Source organism: Camelus ferus, chromosome X (genome assembly GCF_009834535.1).
Source record: "Camelus ferus isolate YT-003-E chromosome X, BCGSAC_Cfer_1.0, whole genome shotgun sequence".
Taxonomy (NCBI): domain Eukaryota; kingdom Metazoa; phylum Chordata; class Mammalia; order Artiodactyla; family Camelidae; genus Camelus; species Camelus ferus.
In genome coordinates this window covers 50,620,607-50,640,323 of record NC_045732.1, presented here as the reverse complement: position 1 = coordinate 50,640,323, position 19,717 = coordinate 50,620,607, and the positions used below count along the sequence as shown (strand labels likewise).

The window sequence follows — 19,717 nt, the reverse complement described above, 5'->3', positions numbered from 1 at the left end:
AAGAAATAAGGAAACTATGTATATAAAATACTATACAAAAAAGTTGTATTATTATCCTATGTTGCTTTCGTGCTGCAGACCAGAAAACACTTCCTTATTTAGTAACTACTATTTGTGAATTTTAAAGCTGGACCAACCACACCTAGCACAAATATGTTCCCCTTTGGGGTAACAGCATTCAACTTTTCCTCTGAATGTTAGATATCAAAGAGACTTTTCAAGCCTAAGATCTCAAAGGAAATAAAAACAAGCAGCACTTTTGTCTCTTTTAAGAGGAAATTCACATAGTGATTATCATAGTACAGTTCTGGATGCCAAATCCTTGGGCAGGAAGCTAAAATAGCATTTATTTATTTATTAAATATTTACTGAGTACCTGTTATGTGCCCAGCACTGTGCTAGCTGCTACAGATATAATTATGAGCCCAAACAGGCACAGACTCCATACAGCCAGAAATTGCTGGTGGCAGTCTGATCCTGGATCTGTGCCACTCTCCTTTCACATGATCCCCACCAACACAAACCACCTCTGCCTATTCCCCACATTGCTCCAAAGTTTCAACAGCTTGTCATTTTCTCAGAGTCTTTCATTAGGAATCAATGCTTTTTTTTTTTTATTTTCAGAGGAACTATTTTTCTATTATATCAATAGTGCCTCTGAAAATAAATATCTAACAGTCTACAAGTTAGGAATTTGGCTCCTATGAAGGACTGAATATGGAGGACTATTCACTAAATGTAGATGAAGGCAGGAGTGGAAGAGAAGAAACCAAAACATGCTCTGTGGGCTCAATAGCATGAACAGCAGTGTAGAGGGTGCTAACTGTCCACAGGGATTGCAAAGATCCACTCTTTTAATGTTTACAAAGTTCTTTACTTACTGAAACATCTAAAGTATGAAATTCAAGCATAGCATACTTTATCCACATGTGATTTCTGTAGCATCATCTATTCTCAAGCAAGAAAGCTAGAACCCTGGACAAATCATCCTAATCAAAGGGCTTCAGTTTCTTGAGAGACTGGATTAGATAAACCTTTTGAGTTCTAACTTTCTATAAAAGCTAAAGACTGGGTTACCATCACTTCTTGGGTTGTCATTAATACATACTTTTTTTGTATTCCTTATCATCTGATAATAAAACGTGTTCCAATTTCCTATCTGGAGGCTAGGAAATTGAATAAACTGCCCAAGAAACCCAATGAGAAAATGAAAGAGCCAGGATTCAAATGAAGGTCTGTGTAACGCCAAAGTCCATGCTCTTTCCATCCATAAATGATGAGGTTAGATGATCTTCAATTTCCTTGAAAAACTAAAATTCTATGCCTGAGATTTAAGCAATGTGTGGCTTATAAATAAAAACACCTGAAAAGCATGAGATAGTTCTAGTGTGTGAACCAAATTTTAGTTCTGTGTTTACTTTCCTCCCCTAAATTTCATATCTACTCCCATACCAGTTTAAATTAAAAAATGACTTGGAGAATATATTTCTTTGGGTTTTTAGCAGGATTTGACAATTAGTACATTCTAACATTTCTCCATTTTTAAAAGCCACTTTGGGAAAGGTCCTTTGCTAAATAAAGTTTTAGCACACTGAAATTCCTTTTTATACCCCTAGGAATTAATTTATATGTCATCACAATAAATTCAGGTTAGCATGCTACTCCCATGTTAGCATGCTACTCACATTTATTTCACAATAAATTCATGGTTAGCATACTCCCAGCCAGTGTGGGAGTCTTCAAATAGTTTAAAGCCCACTTTCTAACATTTTCATAACAACTCAGCATAGAGGGATTCAGGGGTTTTTGAGAGCTTACAAGGATTCTGTCAATTTACAGACTGAAATCAGAAAAGTAAAATAATTAATGATCTTGAATTTCTAATATGTTTGATTCACCTCCCACAATTTATTTTTGACAACTAAAAACTATATAAAAAACATAATAGGAATTCCATTTATATTATATATGTCTCCATAGAAATTCTATTACTGTGTGTTAAAAAATGTACATATATTAACCCTCTACTTTGATGTTTCAATACAGGGTACTGAAAATTAAAATATGATATGAGGAAGCCATCAAACTATTAATACTTACCCTATTTGACCAACCTAAAATAAAGTTTACCACTTAAAATTATTGAATCAATTTATGAACTAGCAAAAGACAATTCTCAGAGACTAAGACAAAAGTCCAAAACAAATATAAAACTTCAAAAGCCAAATGTTTTAAAATGAAAAAGATATGGAGGTTTTGTTAGTTTAAGTTAAGTTTGTTTTTCTGTAAACTGAGTGCCTTGTCAGAATTTTCATTGCCAGTATAATTTCACTTTGCTTCAAAAATTATATAGCCAATGCATGACTATTCAGTATAAAAATTTAAATACAAAGAAAGGAAATACTGAAAGTCTCTCTTCACATCATTTCTCCACCGCTTGTTTGTACTTTGGATTTGACACTTCGTTGATTTTGGGGATAAAGTTCAACTAAATCAGAAACCTAAACCTCTTTGAATAACTGATTCTACACTTTCATGGGTGGATATTACCTAAGAATTTATATTAAGCAAAATGCCTACATTACTCTAATGCAACATTTGAAAAAAGAAATGTTCAATGCACTACCATTTGCCAGAGCAAAATTTAGGGGGAAAAAGTTCCAAATAGAAATAAAAAGACTGATTTCTATATGCTGATAGGGAACAATATCTAAGATTTACTTGCTAAGTGAAAAAAGCAAGGTGTAGAACAGTATGTATAGTATGTTTCCATTTACATAAAAAGGGGATACACACACACATATATACAGCTGATCCTTAAACAACATGCAGATGGGAGGGTTAGGTGCGCCCTCCCCCAGGCAGTTGAAAATCCGTGTATAACTTTACAGTTGGCCATCCTTATCTTCAGTTCTACCTCCTTGGATTCAACCAACCATGAATCATGTAGTTCTATACACATATTTATTGAAAAAAATCCATAAGTGGACCCATACAGTTCAAACCTGTGTTATTTAAGGGTCAACTGCACACACATGTGCATACAGGTATACAGTATATACAGATAAATCACTTTATATTCAGAGCCTTTTCTGGAAGAATCCATACATAGTAAATTGATAACTGGTTTCTTTTGGGAGGGGGATGTTACGCTGGACATGTGTTACTTTTCCAGTAATTAAAAAAAAAAAGTTAATTTTACAGGGAGCAAGGAATGTATGGATCCACAAGATGACTTATTAACTGCTAGTATCTAGGTGGTCATTTTTTAAAAGGATAGTCTGTATTAGGAAAATGGACTGTAGCCATTAGGTGAGTGAAGGGAAAAAGCACTCAAAAAGCAGTATGTTTCAAGGACAAACTAATATGTTTAAAAGGCATTAACCTTTTGAGCCATTAAGTCCATATATCTAATTAAGTTTGTTTTTACATTTCTACTTTCAAAAAGGCAGAGTAATCCCAGAGAAAGACTTTCATATTATCTGTCCATTTTATTTTTCCCTGAACAGAGCACTGGGATGATTAAATAAACCTTCAGGTTAATCACTTTAAAGTCTACAGTCTTGACATTGGCAGAAGAAGAGTATTACACTCATTTACAAACTTCACAATTTAAGACACAATTCCCAACATGTATTTAAATGCTGAAGCTGCAAAAAGATATAATCATATTCATTCTAATTATTCCAAAATTAGAGACTTCTTGACTATTCACTCTCCTTAAATTCTATTAATTAAAGCTCTAATCTGTTCCAATGCAACATTTTTTAATAAAACAACCCCAATCAATTTAACATCACAATTACATTACTTCATGTCAGAGTTTTATTCCAAATACTACAAAAATTCCTTGATTTAGTCAAAACAATGTCTTCTTTAAATCTGGTTTCTAAATTGACTGCACATGAGTCTCAACTGCAATCTCAGAAACTATGATCCAGAAAGTTTAAACCTTAACATTCTTTAGAAAATGACAAATATTTATGTATTAACATGTGGAGCTGCATTCTGACTACAAATCATGTTTGGACAAGGACAATTTTCTATATGGTACCTAGAAAGAGGTGAATCCACCTTTTGTGGATACACAGAAAGAAACTCAAAATGGATCAAAGACTGAAACATGAGACAAGATACAATAAACCTCCTAGAAGAAAATATAGGCAAAACATTATCTCACATATATCTCAAAAATGTTCTCCTAGGGCAGTCTACCCAAGCAATAGAAATAAAAGCAAGAATAAACAAATGGGACCTAATTAAACTTAAAAGCTTCTGCACAGCAAAGGAAATCATAAGTAAAACTAAATGACAATCTACAGAATGGGAGAAAATTTTTGCAAATGATGAAACCGACAAAGGCTTGATCTCCAGAATATATAAGCAGCTCAAACGACTTAATAAGAAAAAAACAAACAACCCAATCCAAAAATGGGCAGAAGAACTAAACAAGCAATTCTCCAAGGAAGACATACAAATGATCAACAGGTACATGAAAAAATGCTCAATGTCACTAATTATCAGAGAAATGCAAGTCAAAACTACAATGAGGTATCATCTCACACAGCCAGAATGGCCTTCATTCAAAAGTCCACAAATGACAAATCCTGGAGAGGCTGTGGAGAAAAGGGAATCGTCCTACACTGCTGGTGGGAATGCAGTTTGGTGCAGCCACTGTGGAAAACAGTATGAAGATTCCTCAAAAGACTAGGAATAGACTTACCATATGACCCAGGAATCCCGCTCCTGGGCACATATCCAGAAGGAACCCCACTTCAAAAAGACACCTGCGCCCTAATGTTCAAAGTAGCACTATTTACAATAGCCAAGACATGGAAACAGCCTAAATGTCCATCAACAGATGACTGGATAAAGAAGAGGTGGTATATTTATACAATTAATACTCTTCAGCCATAACAACCAACAACATAACACCATTTGCAGCAACATGGATGTCCTGGAGAATGTCCTTCTAAGTGAAGTAAGCCAGAAAAAGAAAGAAAAATACCATATGAGATCTCTCATATGTGGAATCTAAAAAAAAAGAAAGAAAGAAAAAGAACATAAATACAAAACAGAAACAGATTCACAGATATAGAATACAAACTTGTGGTTGACAAGGGGGAGAAGGGTGGGAAGGGACAGACTGGGAGTTCAAAATTTGCAGCTACTGAGAGGCATATGCAGAATAGATAAACAAGATTATACTGTATAGCACAGGGAAATATATACAAGATCTTGTGGTAGCTCACAGTGAAAAAAAATGTGACAATGAATATATGCATGTTCATGTATAAATGAAAAATTGTGCTCCACACTGGAAATTGACACAACATTGTAAACTGACTATAATTCAATTTAAAAATGTTCAAAAGAAAAATAACACAAATATATAAATAACAAAATTCTGTACAGATATAAATATTATAAGTAGGTAACAAAATTATGGTACAAATTTTTAGAAGCTACCAAATACCATAAAATCTATAAAAATAACATTTTTATTAACACCTTTGGCTGTATATATACTCTGCTGCTTCATTTAACAATGATATTGTAAAATCATTTTCTATATTGAGAAGAAAACAATACTACAGTCTTTCCTGTAGGTCAAAATATTTTTTTATTAATGATAGTTTAGAAAAGGTCCTTTAAATGTCACAACTAGATATTTGTAAATTTTTAGAGCTGTTGTCAAATTTGGGAAAACTATTGAGTTTCTTTCACATATGAGCTATAAGATTTCAGGGCATTTCCAAAACTTTACTTGTGCAGTGACAAGTCTTAAATACTCTTTGGATTGATATTACTCATTTCCCACTTTTACACTGGGCCCTACACCTTTATGTCATGATGCTGGGTGAATTGGCACCATTAGTGGTAAGGGTGTTATTAGAAGCCAGTCCTACACCAGAATTTGTAGCAAAAATTTCACTACACACAGAAGAGACCAAAAACTATATATAGCCAAATATCTTACTAACCCCAAACTAAACATATCCTCAATTCAACTTCCCATTACTCAGATTCCCAAAATGCCCATGGCGCATCCAATACCGCCAACACAAAGGGGAAGTCTGACAGAGAGGGGGTTGAAGTAGAACTAGACAATGAACTTATAGGATTGTGGTTAAAATATTTTACTTTTGTAAAAACACATAACCATGTGTTTACATTACTAAGACTCTTTCCATGACTTAGAAGGGGTCAATGCCAGTGAAAGACTCTGAAACTTAAGCTTCATTAACTTTACTATAAATCTGTCTCTGGGCCTAGAAGACAACATTTAGTAAAATGTTTTTTAAAGGAAGGAGAAAAGAAGAAAGATCACTAGTATACTCTATATCATATGGGCTTTCAGCTGAAGAAGGAGAGGCAGAGCTAGAACAGGCAAAGAAATGTGTCTCCTTTTATCTTCAGCAAACAAATTATGAATGTGCCCTGGAAAGTATAGCCTTAAGTATCTGTCACTGGGATCCATATAAATCACTGTTGATAACACAAAGTGCTTTCATATTATATTTCTGCTACTTTTCCTTTACAACTTAATCCAATTTAATTGCATCTTTCTGACCTTGATTAGACTTTAACAAACAGAAGTGGATTCTGGGAAGATGTAATAGAAATAGCAGCCTTATATATGAGTGGGGTGCAATAGGCTTTTTGAGCAAATTTCTACAGGAATCTACTTGCAAATGTCAAAGCAGAATCTAGTCCTTTAGTTATACATAGATATGTTGGCAAAAAATAATAATCTAAAATAGTCTGTCAGGCAGAGAGTTGAGAGTTTTGGAAAATGCATTAGTTGTCAGTAGACAGTAAGTACCTAAGTCACTTGGGAGAAAAATTATGTGAACTAGTTTCTAGATGCATAAGACAGCTTTACTGCAATTAACATAGACACTTAATTAGTAAGATTTAGCTTCTATTCTGACCCCTAACACCAGCCACCTTAGATCAAGTGGAGGAGGTTTAATTTGTTTCATTTGAAGATAAATCAAGTGCAGGTGTCATACCTATTATTCATTGAAATTAAATGATTCATTCTCAGAGCTTTGGGACTGAAAGTTGCAGAGCTACTTTTGCCTCTCTTCTAATTAGCAAATTGCAAAAATACCCATCTGATTTTTGGATAGTTATGACTAGTGAAAAATTACCAAATGTTTTTATAAATTTGAGTATTTTGAATATAAACACACTTGAGAAAACCTGCAGTATAATAAATAAAAAAAAGTTACCGGCATTCTCTCAGCTTTTCCAACTTGGCTGTCTTCCCAAAGCAAATTAAACGCAGCAGCATCCTTGGGGCAGGGAGAACGGGAGGAGACAATGAGGAAGCCTCTGAGACTGGAGTTATGCCAAGGTAGATGGTGAATACAAAGGAAAATCCTACTTTTGGAGCATGTGAAAGTAGAAAATTGATATCTAAGTGTTCACATGGACGCCTACAGGACAGAAGACTCAGCAGAAGGCATATCACACTATGTCAATAAAGCTTCGCTAGACACAATCATCAAAATAGTCTTAGCTGACCAGAGTACAGTTTAGTTAACAAATGAGAAACACTGCTTTTCTCCCATACAAATAGTAAAATGGATACAAAGTTTACTTTGTCTTCCCTGGTCAAGATGAATATGAAATTCAGACATGGGAAAAATTACCTAGAGTTTCAGATATAGAAAAGAATTGCCCACATATTGGCACCACACCACATGACTCTTGAATTAAGGAAATGTATTAAATTTCATCAAGAATCACTATGCACCAATTAACCAATTTTTGTAAGAAAAGCAAGGCAAACTGAAGCCAATTTGCTCAAGATCTTATGAGAAGTCTGAATCACAGACAAGAATACTGCAGGGACAAGAAAGCATGAATTCTGTACTTCGCTGAAAAGCTAAGACCCATCTTGAAACTTCTGAAGAATGAATGGGTAAAACTTAATGTTTAGATTAAGAATAATTAAAAGGCAGAGCTCCCATAAGTATTTGATCTGGAGATACACAAAATATTCTAGTTCCAATTTAATGATTCATGTGCTTAAAATAATAGTGAACTTCTGATTATTACAAAGAATCCCTAATTTTAAATCTTGTGCTAAATCTGATGTCCAGTTGGACAAAACTCCCTTAGAATATTAACATCTGGGGGCAGGGTAGAGCTCAAGTGGTAGAGCACATGCTTAGCATGCATGAGGTCCTGGGTTCAATACTCAGTATCTCCTCTAAGAATAAATAAATAAATAAACCTAATCACCTCCCTCCATCAAAGGAAAAAAAGAGCCTGTTCTCTATTTAAAAAAAAAAAAAAAAAAGACTATTAACATCTACTCTGGGCAGAATGTCTAAAATTTATCTTTTCCATGTGGATCTGAACTAGTCACAGGAAAACCACTTTAGGACTGATGAAAGCTGATCAAATTCCAAAGCTGCATTAACTTTCTGCCATCAGTGTAATGAATATTGTATAAAAGCAAAATTACAGAAAAATTCTGGTAAATAGAACCACCACCAATATAAAGTTATTTTTAATGATGCTAAAAACTTAAATAACATATTAAAATAATAAGTTCACTGAACAAATGAAGACACAACTCAGTTAAAATGACAAACTGACTCATTAAGCCAAGCAGTGAAAATAAACCTGCTGAAGAGTTAGTAATTCACAGTATATTTAAGAAGAAGCATCCATTTATTACTGTCATTATAGTAGGAATCCCCAAACTTTTGGCAAGGAGATACTGCTCATTTTTTTAGACCCTTAGATACCAGTTTGAGAGAAACAGGAGAGAACAGGTAGGGAATCAAACTGAATGAAGCATGGGAGAGAGTCCTGAAGTTAACTACACTCCAAACAGTGCTGAGAATCCTGAAGAGTGACAAGGAAAAAGGTGGGCAAGGGGCAGCACAAAGGCTTGGAAATGGCACAGAGATAAACTAGGAAATTCCAATCCACTAATCAGGGACCTCTACCTTAACAAAGTACAACAGGCAGGAAGGCTTAGATCAAATCTTAAAAGAATTAGCAAAATACATTATCAAATTCAAATAATGAGAATGTCATGAAAATAAATAGCAAGGATTCTCCTGGGTGACAGATACAGGGAGGTTCCTTGTTCCTTATACTAGGCTCTTCATTTTTGTGTATGATTGAAATTTTTCATTAAAAGCATTCTTTGACCACTCCAAGCCCCCATGCCAAGCCATTTTGCCCTCTTATTTGTTAAACCCATCTGCAGTTCAAGGGAAATCAGATTCATGTGTTCTCAATTCAACTTAACTTATTAAAATATTGCTTTTTAAAAGCTAAAAAAAAAATTCTTTGACCAAGGTGGGCTTATGCTGGGAATACATGGCTAGTACAACATTTGAAAATCAATCAGTGTAACTCAACATACTAATAGTCTTAAAGAAGAAAAATAATCTGATCATCTCTAAATGCAGAAAAAGCACTTGAAAAATTTCAACATCTATTCATGATTAGAAATAAAAACTGTCAGAAAACTAGGAAGAGAAAGGAATTTCCTTAAACTGGTATAGGGTATCTACAAAAACCCTGCAAGTAACACAATACTTAATGGTGAAGGACTGAATGTTTTCCCTCTACAGTCAGGAACAAGACAAAGATGTCCACTCTCACCACTCCTATTTAAAACTGTAATGGAGGTTCTAGCCTGAAAAAGAAATAAAAGACATATAGACTAGAAAGGAAGAAACAAAACTATGTTTAAAACGCCAATGACATAATTGTTTATGTAGAAAATCCCAAGGAACCTACAAAAAAAAAGCTAAAAGATTTATTTAATAAGTCAGTTTAGCAAATTTCAGGATACAAAGTCAACATACAAAAGCCAACTGCAATTCTATACATTTGTAATGAACAACTGAAATTAAAATTTTAAAACACAGTACCAGTTAAATATCATTTAAAAACAGAATATACTTAAAATATAAATCTAACAAAATATATGTAGGACCTGCACACTGAAAACTGATTTTAAGATTTATTATAAAGCTACAATAATCAACATGGTGTGGTATTTATTGACCAAAGGACAGACATACAGATCAATGGAATAGAACAGAGCATACCAAATTATACCCATAAATATATGCTAAACAGATTTTCAACAAAGGTGCAACGACAATTCAATGGAGAGAGAATAGACTTCAACAAACGGAGCTGCTTAGAAAAACTGGATATCCGTATAAAAAATTAACTTCAACCCATACCTCATCATGTATACACATTAATTCAAAATGGATCAAAGACCTAAACATAAAACCTAAAATGAAGATACAATAAACCTCCTAGAGGAAAACATAGGCAAAACATTATCTGACACACATCTCAAAAATTTTCTCCTAGAAGAAATAAAAGCAAGAATAAACAAATGAGACCTAATGAAACTTACAAGCTTCTGCACAGCAAAGGAAACCAGAAGTAAAACAAGAAGAAAACCTACGGAATGGGAGAAAATTTTTGCAAGTGAAACCGACAAAGGCTTGATCTCCAGAATATATAAGCAGCTCATATGACTCAATAAGAAAAAAATAAACAACCCAATCCAAAAATGGGCAGAAGACCTACACAAGCAATTCTCCAAGGAAGACATACAAATGATCAAAAAGCACATGAAAAAATGCTCAGTATCACTATTTATCAGAGAAATGCAAATCAAAACTACAATGAGGTATCACCTCACACCAGTCAGAATGGCCGTCATTCAAAAATCCACAAATGACAAATGCTGGAGAGGCTGTGGAGAAAGGGGAACCCTCCTACACTGCTGGTGGGAATGCAGTTTGGTGCAGCCACTATGGAAAACAGTGTGGAGATTCCTCAAAAGACTAGGAATAGACTTACCATATGACCCAGGAATCCCACTCCTGGGCTTGTATCCAGAAGGAAATCTACTTCAGGATGACACCTGCACCCCAATGTTCATAGCAGCACTATTTACAATAGCCAAAACATGGAAACAGCCTAAATGTCCATCAACAGGTGACTGGATAAAGAAGAGGTGGTATATTTATACAATGGAATACTACTCAGCCATAAAAACCGACAACATAATGCCATTTGCAGCAACATGGATGCTCCTGGAGAATGTCATTCTAAGTGAAGTAAGCCAGAAAGAGAAAGAAAAATACCATATGAGATCGCTCATATGTGGAATCTAAAAAACAAAAACAAAAACAAACAAACAAAAACAAAGCGTAAATACAGGACAGAAATAGACTCACAGACAGAGAATACAGACTTGTGGTTACCGGGGGGTGGAGGGTGGGAAGGGATAGCCTGGGATTTCAAAATTGTAGAATAGATAAACAAGATTACACTGTATAGCACAGGGAAATATACACAAAATGTTATGATAACTCACAGAGAAAAAAATGTGACAATGAGTGTGTATATATCCATGAATGACTGAAAAATTGTGCTGAACACTGGAATTTGACACATTATAAAATGATTATAAATCAATTAAAAATGTTAAAAAAAAAAACCTAAAATGATAAAACTTTTAGAAAACATAGGAGAAAAATCTTTGTGACCTTGGGAGGCTAAAATATGACACCAAAAGCATGCTCCATAAAGGAAAAAAAAAGTGGATAAATTGGAATTCATCAAAAGTAAAAATTGCTGCTCTGGGAAAGACACTTTTAAGGGAATAAAAAGACAAGCCACAGACTGAAAAAAATATTTGCAAAACACATATCTAAGAGAAGACTTATATTCAGAATATATAGAAAACAACCAAAATTGAATAATAAGAAAACAAAAAACACAGCTAAAAATTTGACAAAAGGTTTGACAGACATTTCACCAAAGAAAAGTATACAAATGCCAAATAAGCACATGAAAAGGTGCTCAATATCATTAGCCATTAAGGAAATGAGAATTAGTGAGCTACCACCACACACCCACTAGAATGTCTATAACAAAAAAAAAATGATAATGCAAAGTGTTGGAGAGAATGTGGAAAAAGTGGAATCCTCAAACATTGCTGGTGGGAAGATAAAATAGTATCACCACTGTAGTAAATCTCAAAAAGTTAATCATACACTTACCATATGATGGAACAAATCCAATCCTAGGAAACTGCCCAAGAAAAGTTAAAACATGTCCACACAAAGACTTAGATGTGAACATTCAGAATTTTTTTTCATAATCACAAAAGAAAGTGGAAACAATCCAATGTCTCTCAACAAGTGAATGGGTAAACAAACTTTGGTATATCCACACAATGGAAAACTCAACAGAAATAAAAAGGAAAGAACCAGTGATATACACAGCATGGGTCAATCTCAAATGCGTAATGTTAAGTGAAAGAGGCCAGACTCAAAAGGCTACATACTGTTTGATTCCATTTATAGGGTGATTTAAAAAAAGTAATACTTAGAGGAATAAAAAATAAATCAGTGGTTATGAGGGGCTAAAAAGGGAAGGATGATTTCAAAGTAAGGTTACTAAATTTAGCAAATAAAAATACAGGACAGACTCAGTTAAATTTAAATTTGAGATGAATGACAAATAATCTTTAGCGTTAAGTATAGCTCATGCAATACAACAGCTCTCAAGCTGTGGTTCCAGGCCCAGCACCTTTAGAGTTAACTAGGTACTTTGTTAGAAATGCAAATTCTCAGGCCCCATCCAGCTCTACTAAAACAGAAACTCTGAGGGTGGGACCCAGTAATCTACTTTTACAAGTCCTCCAGGTGAGTCTCATCCTGTGGTTTGAGAACCACTGCTCACTATACCTGTCAGGGACAAAAAAGAACCATAAGAAGCTAATGCGAAGAGAAAGGGGCACACAAGCCTGTCTGATAAATCAATTCACCATCATCAAATATTAACTGAACAGCCAAAGGGTATAGTAGGTTCTCTGAGGAAGGGTGATAGCCATGATCCTCAACTGAAGGCAGTTTCACACAAAGAGGACATTGGCAATGTCTGGAAACATTTTTGGTTGTCACAAGTAGGAGGAGAGGATACTGGCATCTGGTGAGTAGAGGCCAGGGATGCTACTAAACATCCTATAAAGCACAGAACAGCAACCCCCCCAAAGAATTGTCCAGTCCAAAATGTCAATAGTGCTGAGGTTGAGAAAGCTGGACTTAACACATTTTTTTTACACCAAAGGCTTTAAAATCAAAGGCATTTTTATGAACATGGAAATAAAAAGATTAAAAAGGTAATGACAAAAAATATAATTCAAAGTGTCTCATTCTAAAAATATTAGAATTATTCTGAAGAAAACTTATACAGACTATTGATAACAGAGCTAAAACAGTAATTTGGTGGTAGGAGGGACATTTATGACAAAAATACTGTGTTGCTTTTTTTTTTTTTTAGAAGTTATGTGAGAGAATAAATTGGAGATGACAAGTCTGAGAACCATATGCAAATTAAAACGCATCTGTAGACACCGTATGACCAGAAAACAAAATGGCCCAGGAATCCTGGAAGTTGAGTTCTAGTTTTGCTTGGTATTAGGCAACTATGTAATTTAGCACAGGTCATTTCCTTATCTGGGCTTTAGTCTGCTGATCTGTAGAATGAGGGGATTAGACTATTTGAGTTCTGTCTAGGATCCCTCACAGCTTTAACATACTACGCCTATGCCGAAAAATGGGCACAGGAAACATTCAAATATATACATATATATATTTTTATTGACGTATAGTCAGTTACAATCAATTCTGTCAATTTCTGGTGTACAGCACAATGTCCGAGTCATGCATATACATACATATATTTGTTTTCGTATTTTTTCATTAAAGGTTATTACAAGATATTGAATATAGTTCCCTGTGCTATACAGAAGAAATTTGGTTTTTATCTATTTTTATATATAGTGGTTAACATTTGCAAATATATTTTTTACAGGATATGAGGAGACATGCTATCACTTTGTTCCCTTTGGGGTAGTCTTGTGCTGACTTTAGTACTTCTGGCTTTTGTGTTTAGAAGTTGTGAAACAAAGCTACTTAGCTCTTCTTGTTTATTTACAATAATTATATTAACAACTCATGTTCACTGCAGAAAAATAAGATTATACAGATAAATCACTCTTTTCACTAAGTAAGATTCTGAGATGAATTATAGCAGGACTGTGTTAAGATGGTCTAACAAAAGTCAATTTTATTTTTGCAATTAAAAATTGAAGTGAAAATGTTTAGAAAATTACTGTTCTACTTTATATGCATGTTCCTAGGGAAGGCTACATTATTACTAAACAATTGTCATGCTGTAAAAGAGAAAGAAATCCTACAACCCCTTCTCTGAGAACAAATATTTTAGTTCAGTATGAGATTAAGAGTAATAAAAAGTTTAGCAGCATCTATATATACTTATAAAATATAAACTGATAAATATACAACCATAATAATGTCAAGACTCCACTTTCAGATGTTTTTAAATGTTAAAAATATATAATTTCCAATTTTTTAATAAAAAGGTAAGTTAATAGCCCAAAAAAACCTTAATTTAGCTTCAGGGCCAGATGCCCAATAGTCTTTATGCCAAACATGTCAGTGTGTCTGCTTCTATCTCAGTGTTAGAAGTAATTGCCCAGAAGAATTCCAGTCAACAGCATTTGACTTTACTAATTTCCAAGGAGCAACTTACTTTAATGTGATGTACACCATTCAGTTTTACAATCTGCTGTTCAATGGTCCAAACACAGGAGCTGCATGTCATCCCCTCAACAGAGATGGTGACAGAATTCACACTCATACTTGGATCCATTTTGATTTCTTCTTTACATTCCTATTAAAAACAATGAACTCATTAATTTCAGCCATGGAAATAATCCTTCCTCAACTTTCCCACCTCCCCAACTGAAAATACACTACTAATAAAATATGCTCAGCATTCTTTTCTCTCATCTCATTTTACTCCCAACCTCAGGGCCTTGCATTAGCTATTCCCTTGGTTTAGGACTTTGTTCTCCCAAATACCTGCTTTGCTAACTTCCTCGTCTCTTTCAAGTCTTTATCCAAATCTAACTCTCCTAATGAGTCTTACACTGACCATGCTGTTTAATATTGCAGCCCATATCCCTTCGACACACACATACTCTGATTCCCCTTAACCTGTGCTCTATTTTTTTCATAGGATGTCTTATCATCTTCTAATATACTTCATAATTTACTTACTGTGTTTATTGCTTATTATCTGTCTTCCTGTGGTGGTTTTAAAATATGTTCACAAGTTCTTTACTATTCTTTCTTTCAAGAGATGGAATTTAACTTCTTTCCCTTTGAGTGTAACCTTGACTCAGTGATTTGCTTCCAACAAATAGAATACAGTGGAAGTGACAAGGTGTGATTTCCAAGACTGGCCATAAAGGGCACTGCAGGAGGGGGCAAAAAGTAATTGTGGCTTCCTCTTTGTCCTCTCTCTTGAATCACCCGATTTGGGGAAAGCCACCTGCCACATCATGAGGACATTCAGGCAGCCTCATGAAGAGGTTCTTGTGGTGAAAAATTGAGGCCTCCCATCAACAACCAGCAAAGACATGACGCCTCCTGCCAACAACCAGGTGAGTGAACTATCTTGGAAGCTGATCCTTCAGACTCAGTCAACCCTTTAGATGCCTGCAGCTCCAGCCGATATTTAAACTTAAAAACTCAAAAGAGACCTTGAGCCAGAACCACCCAGCTAAACCACCCCCAAATTCATGACCCACAGAAATTGTGACACAATAATGTCTGTTGTTTTAAGCCACTAAAAAATTTGGAATAATTTGTTACAATAATTAATATTACTTCCTACTAAAATGAAAATTCCATGAAGGCAGGAATCTTTTTTTTACTGGTATTAGTTTGAATCACTTGAAATTCCCGTTTTATTGAGATATAACTGACATACAACATTGTATTAGTTTTGGGTGTACAATATAATGATTTGATATATGTAGATATTGCAAAATAATCACCACTATAAGTTTAGTTAACATCCATCATCATGCATAGTTACAAATTTTTTCTTCTGATGATAACTTTTAAGATCTACTGTCTTAGCAACCTTCAAATTTACAATACAATATTGCTGACTAGTCACCATGCTGTACATTATATCCTCAGGACTTATTTATCTTATAACTGGAAGGTTATACCTTTTTAATCACCTTCATCCATTTCATTCACTCCCTAACCTCCACCTCTGGCAACCCATCAATCTGTTCTCTGTGTCTATGAGTTCATTTTGCTTTAGTCTTCATGTATAAGTGAGCACATACAGTTTGTCTTTCTCTGTCTGACTTATTTCACTTAGTATAATGCCCTCAAGGTTCATCGTGTTGTTGCAAGTGACGGAATTCCTTCACTTTTATGGCTTAATAATGTGTGTATATGTATATCACATTTTCTTTATTTATTCTTCTATTGATAGACACTTTAGTTGTTTGCATGTCTTGGCTATTGTAAATAATGCTGCTATGAACATAGGAATGCATATATCTTTGAGACAGTTATTTCATTTCCTTTGGATAAATATCCAGGAGTGGAATTGTTAGATCACATGGTAGTTCTATTTTTAATTTTTGGAAGACCCACCATACTGTTTTCCATATCCATTTTTAAAATACAAAAATCTTAGAAAAGCTGAAAGAACAATTCATCCCTAGGAGCATCATTCTCAATCTTCAATTTAACTAGCACTAATTATGCAACAACTATAATGTATAGTGTGATCTGATCTGAAATAGATTAATAATTATTAGTCTATTTTTGTTATTTACTTTCAAAGTTAGAGCTAAAGCTATTCCAAATACTAACAATTCAGTATGTCCACTGATTCTTCTTATGAAATTAGTATTAAATTATTACCTATTTTTACATAAAGAGACTTACAGTATCTATTCAATATAAAAGAATATGTTTTGTCTAATTTTTGTTTTTAATGATTTGAAACAGTCTTTATTAAAAGCCAAAAAATAATGATCTCTAATGAACCACACTGCCAAAGGTTTTCACATTATGGTATCTATGACTTACAATCTGTATGTAAAAATAAGCTGTCATTGCTCTGAGAACTGCATCTTCCGTCCTCTAATCAGAACAGCTGCTGCCAATAGGACAAAAATCTGAATCTTTGAATGAATGATAAGTGTAATAGAGAAGAATTAGTAGAACTGAATTAGTTTAGAGGACCTAGAGCTAGCTGCTCCAGCTCAAAAAGAAGTTCTCCATATTGCCTGAATTCTCCATTGCACAAAATTTTACAATTTAAAGATTATTATATTAATGAATATCTTCCTTTTTGTTTCCAAATTTTTATTATGAAAAATTTCAATCACACAAAAAAGCTGAGATAGTACAATGAACATCTAACTGTATATCCTCTGAATGAATTCAACAATTGTTAACATTTCTCTATATTTACTCTATTTTTTCTGTTATTGATAAATTTTGGAGATCATAATATTTCAGCATGCATTTCCAAAGAATAAGGACTCCTGTAAAACCACAATACTATTATCACAGCTAATAAAATTAATGATTGTATATCCTGTAATACAAATTCTCTAAATTTTCCCAAATGTTCTAAGAACATCCTTTACAGCTTGTATTTTTTCCAAATCAGGATCCAGGCAAGGTCCACATTTTCCATTTGGTTGTCTCTCTTCTGTTTCTTTTAATCTAGAACAGCCTCTCCCCCATATTTCTTCTCCCCCATGAAGTAACTTTTTAAAGAATCTAGATCAGTTATCTTAACAGACATTGTATCCTCTTTTTAAAATACAAACTCCTCTTTGATCATTTAAGGAGTTGATAGCTGGAACTACACCTCCTAATACCTAGGTAAGATCAGTTACTACAATAGAACAGAAGTCTAGATGAGACAGGAAAGGCAAGTAGCTGTGAGCAAAGGATCCTTGGGATATAGGGAACTCCCAGGCCTAGATGAAAGGTCCAAGGTGGGGTACTTAAGGCAAGCGTGAAAGCATTAGGGGCTAGGGAAAGGGTCACTGTGAAGTGGTAATGGTAAGGTAAAGGTATGAAAAGGTAAGTGGAATAATGTCTAAAACAAACAGATCCTATCAAAATTTTGCTTACCGTTAGTCCTGTACCTAAAAAAGAAGATGCTTCCTCTTTCCTCTTGTAGCACATGGCTGTCTGTCTCTGGGTCAGAACACTCAGACTTAGTACCTATATGGCTCAGAAATGTTATGGGTCAAAATGGGGCTTTTGAGGGGTGATCTAGGTACAATCCCAAAACTGACTAAATAGTTTTATAAGAAACTGTCAAAAAAAAAAAAAGAAACTGTCAAGTTCAAAAAACAGAATTGGTAACAAACTTTTGGAATACAATACACTCAGCAGATGAAAGATAGTTTACCTGGTTAGTTAGGAATGTAAAATCAAAATACAGTTTTATTATGGGGTACGCCCCAGACCAAAGTATTAGAACATCTCTCAGGGTTACTGAGGAACTGAGAGAGACTAGTTAAGCAGAAAGGCACTTTTAAAGTGACTGGATAATTCACCCTGGAAATATATATTGGGGAGGAAAGAAATGAAATGAAACGAATGAAAATTACATTAATACAGCCACTTTTCCCGCTCCATCCTAATTTAAGCATGTGAAATCTTCTATGAATAATATGTATTTTCTCTGTCTTCAAAACTCACCTGCATTTTTTTCTTCAAAATAGTACTTAAATTGGACCTTAGACTCAACTGAAACCTCAGGGGACTTTGATCTTCCTGTACTACTCTATTATACACACACACGTAACTTTAATTGATTTTGTAATATATGTTACATCCATCTTTTGAATTTTAAATGTCTCAAAGATAGGTACAAAGTCAGGAACATCTTTTGTAACCTTTCATTACATTTTTTCAAAATGACTCAGAAAACAGTGTAAGCATAAACAATTTCATATAGTGTAGGCCTATGAGAGATGACAATATCAAAGAAACACATCTGGCATGCAGCTTTTAGTAATGAGGCAACTCTGAGAAAAAGAGCATTCAACAACATTGAGGGAAATGAGTTCTAGTTATTAAAGTATTTTGAACCATTCCCTAGACACAGATGCTAATCATCATCAGTAATAATATTTTCTATGACGAAGAACAGTATTATGACTAGATCATCATCTCTGGTTTGGAAAGAGAAATTGCAAAAGTTGAGTACAAACAAACAAGACACATATGAAGTCTGATTGCTCAAAACCACTTCTTAAAGCTGATCACAGAAGCTCAAACATTATTTTTAAATCCCCCTAAAATAATTAGTCCTCAAAATTTGAGAAAGGTTTCTGAATTCTTAATAAATTTCATGGTAAAACTTATTTATTTTTTTGGACATAGTTCTACTTGGATAATTTTTATCACTACAGTAATCAAGGAAATGCAAATTAAAACCACAATGAACATCATTTACACTCATCAGGTAGACCAATATTTCAAAATCTGACACTACCAAGAGTGAGAGAATATGGAGCAACAGGATTTCTCCTATTCAGCTGGTGAGAGTGTAATCAGTACAACCATTATGGAACTGCTTGGCAATACCTGGTAGAGTTAAAGACACGCATATATTAGAACTCAACATTTTAACTCCTACGCATACTACCCTAGAGAAAGTCTCACATGTGTACAAGGAAACATGAATAAGAATGTTTATTGCAAAGTGTTCCTTACAGTTAAAACTTTGGGGGGTGGGGAGGGTATAGCTCAGTGGTAGAGAGCATGAC

At 34.3% G+C, this 19,717-nt stretch overlaps 1 protein-coding gene across 1 annotated transcript in view; it reads right to left on the bottom strand.

Moving 5' to 3' along the window:
- The window catches only part of ATP7A (ATPase copper transporting alpha), a 123,693-nt gene that overhangs the window by 54,818 nt on the left and 49,158 nt on the right, over positions 1-19,717 (bottom strand). The window contains exon 2 of the mRNA XM_032476119.1: positions 14,635-14,775. Within this exon, the coding sequence (XP_032332010.1) occupies positions 14,635-14,754 (120 nt within the window). The 5' untranslated portion in view covers positions 14,755-14,775. The remainder of the gene's footprint in view (positions 1-14,634; positions 14,776-19,717) is intronic.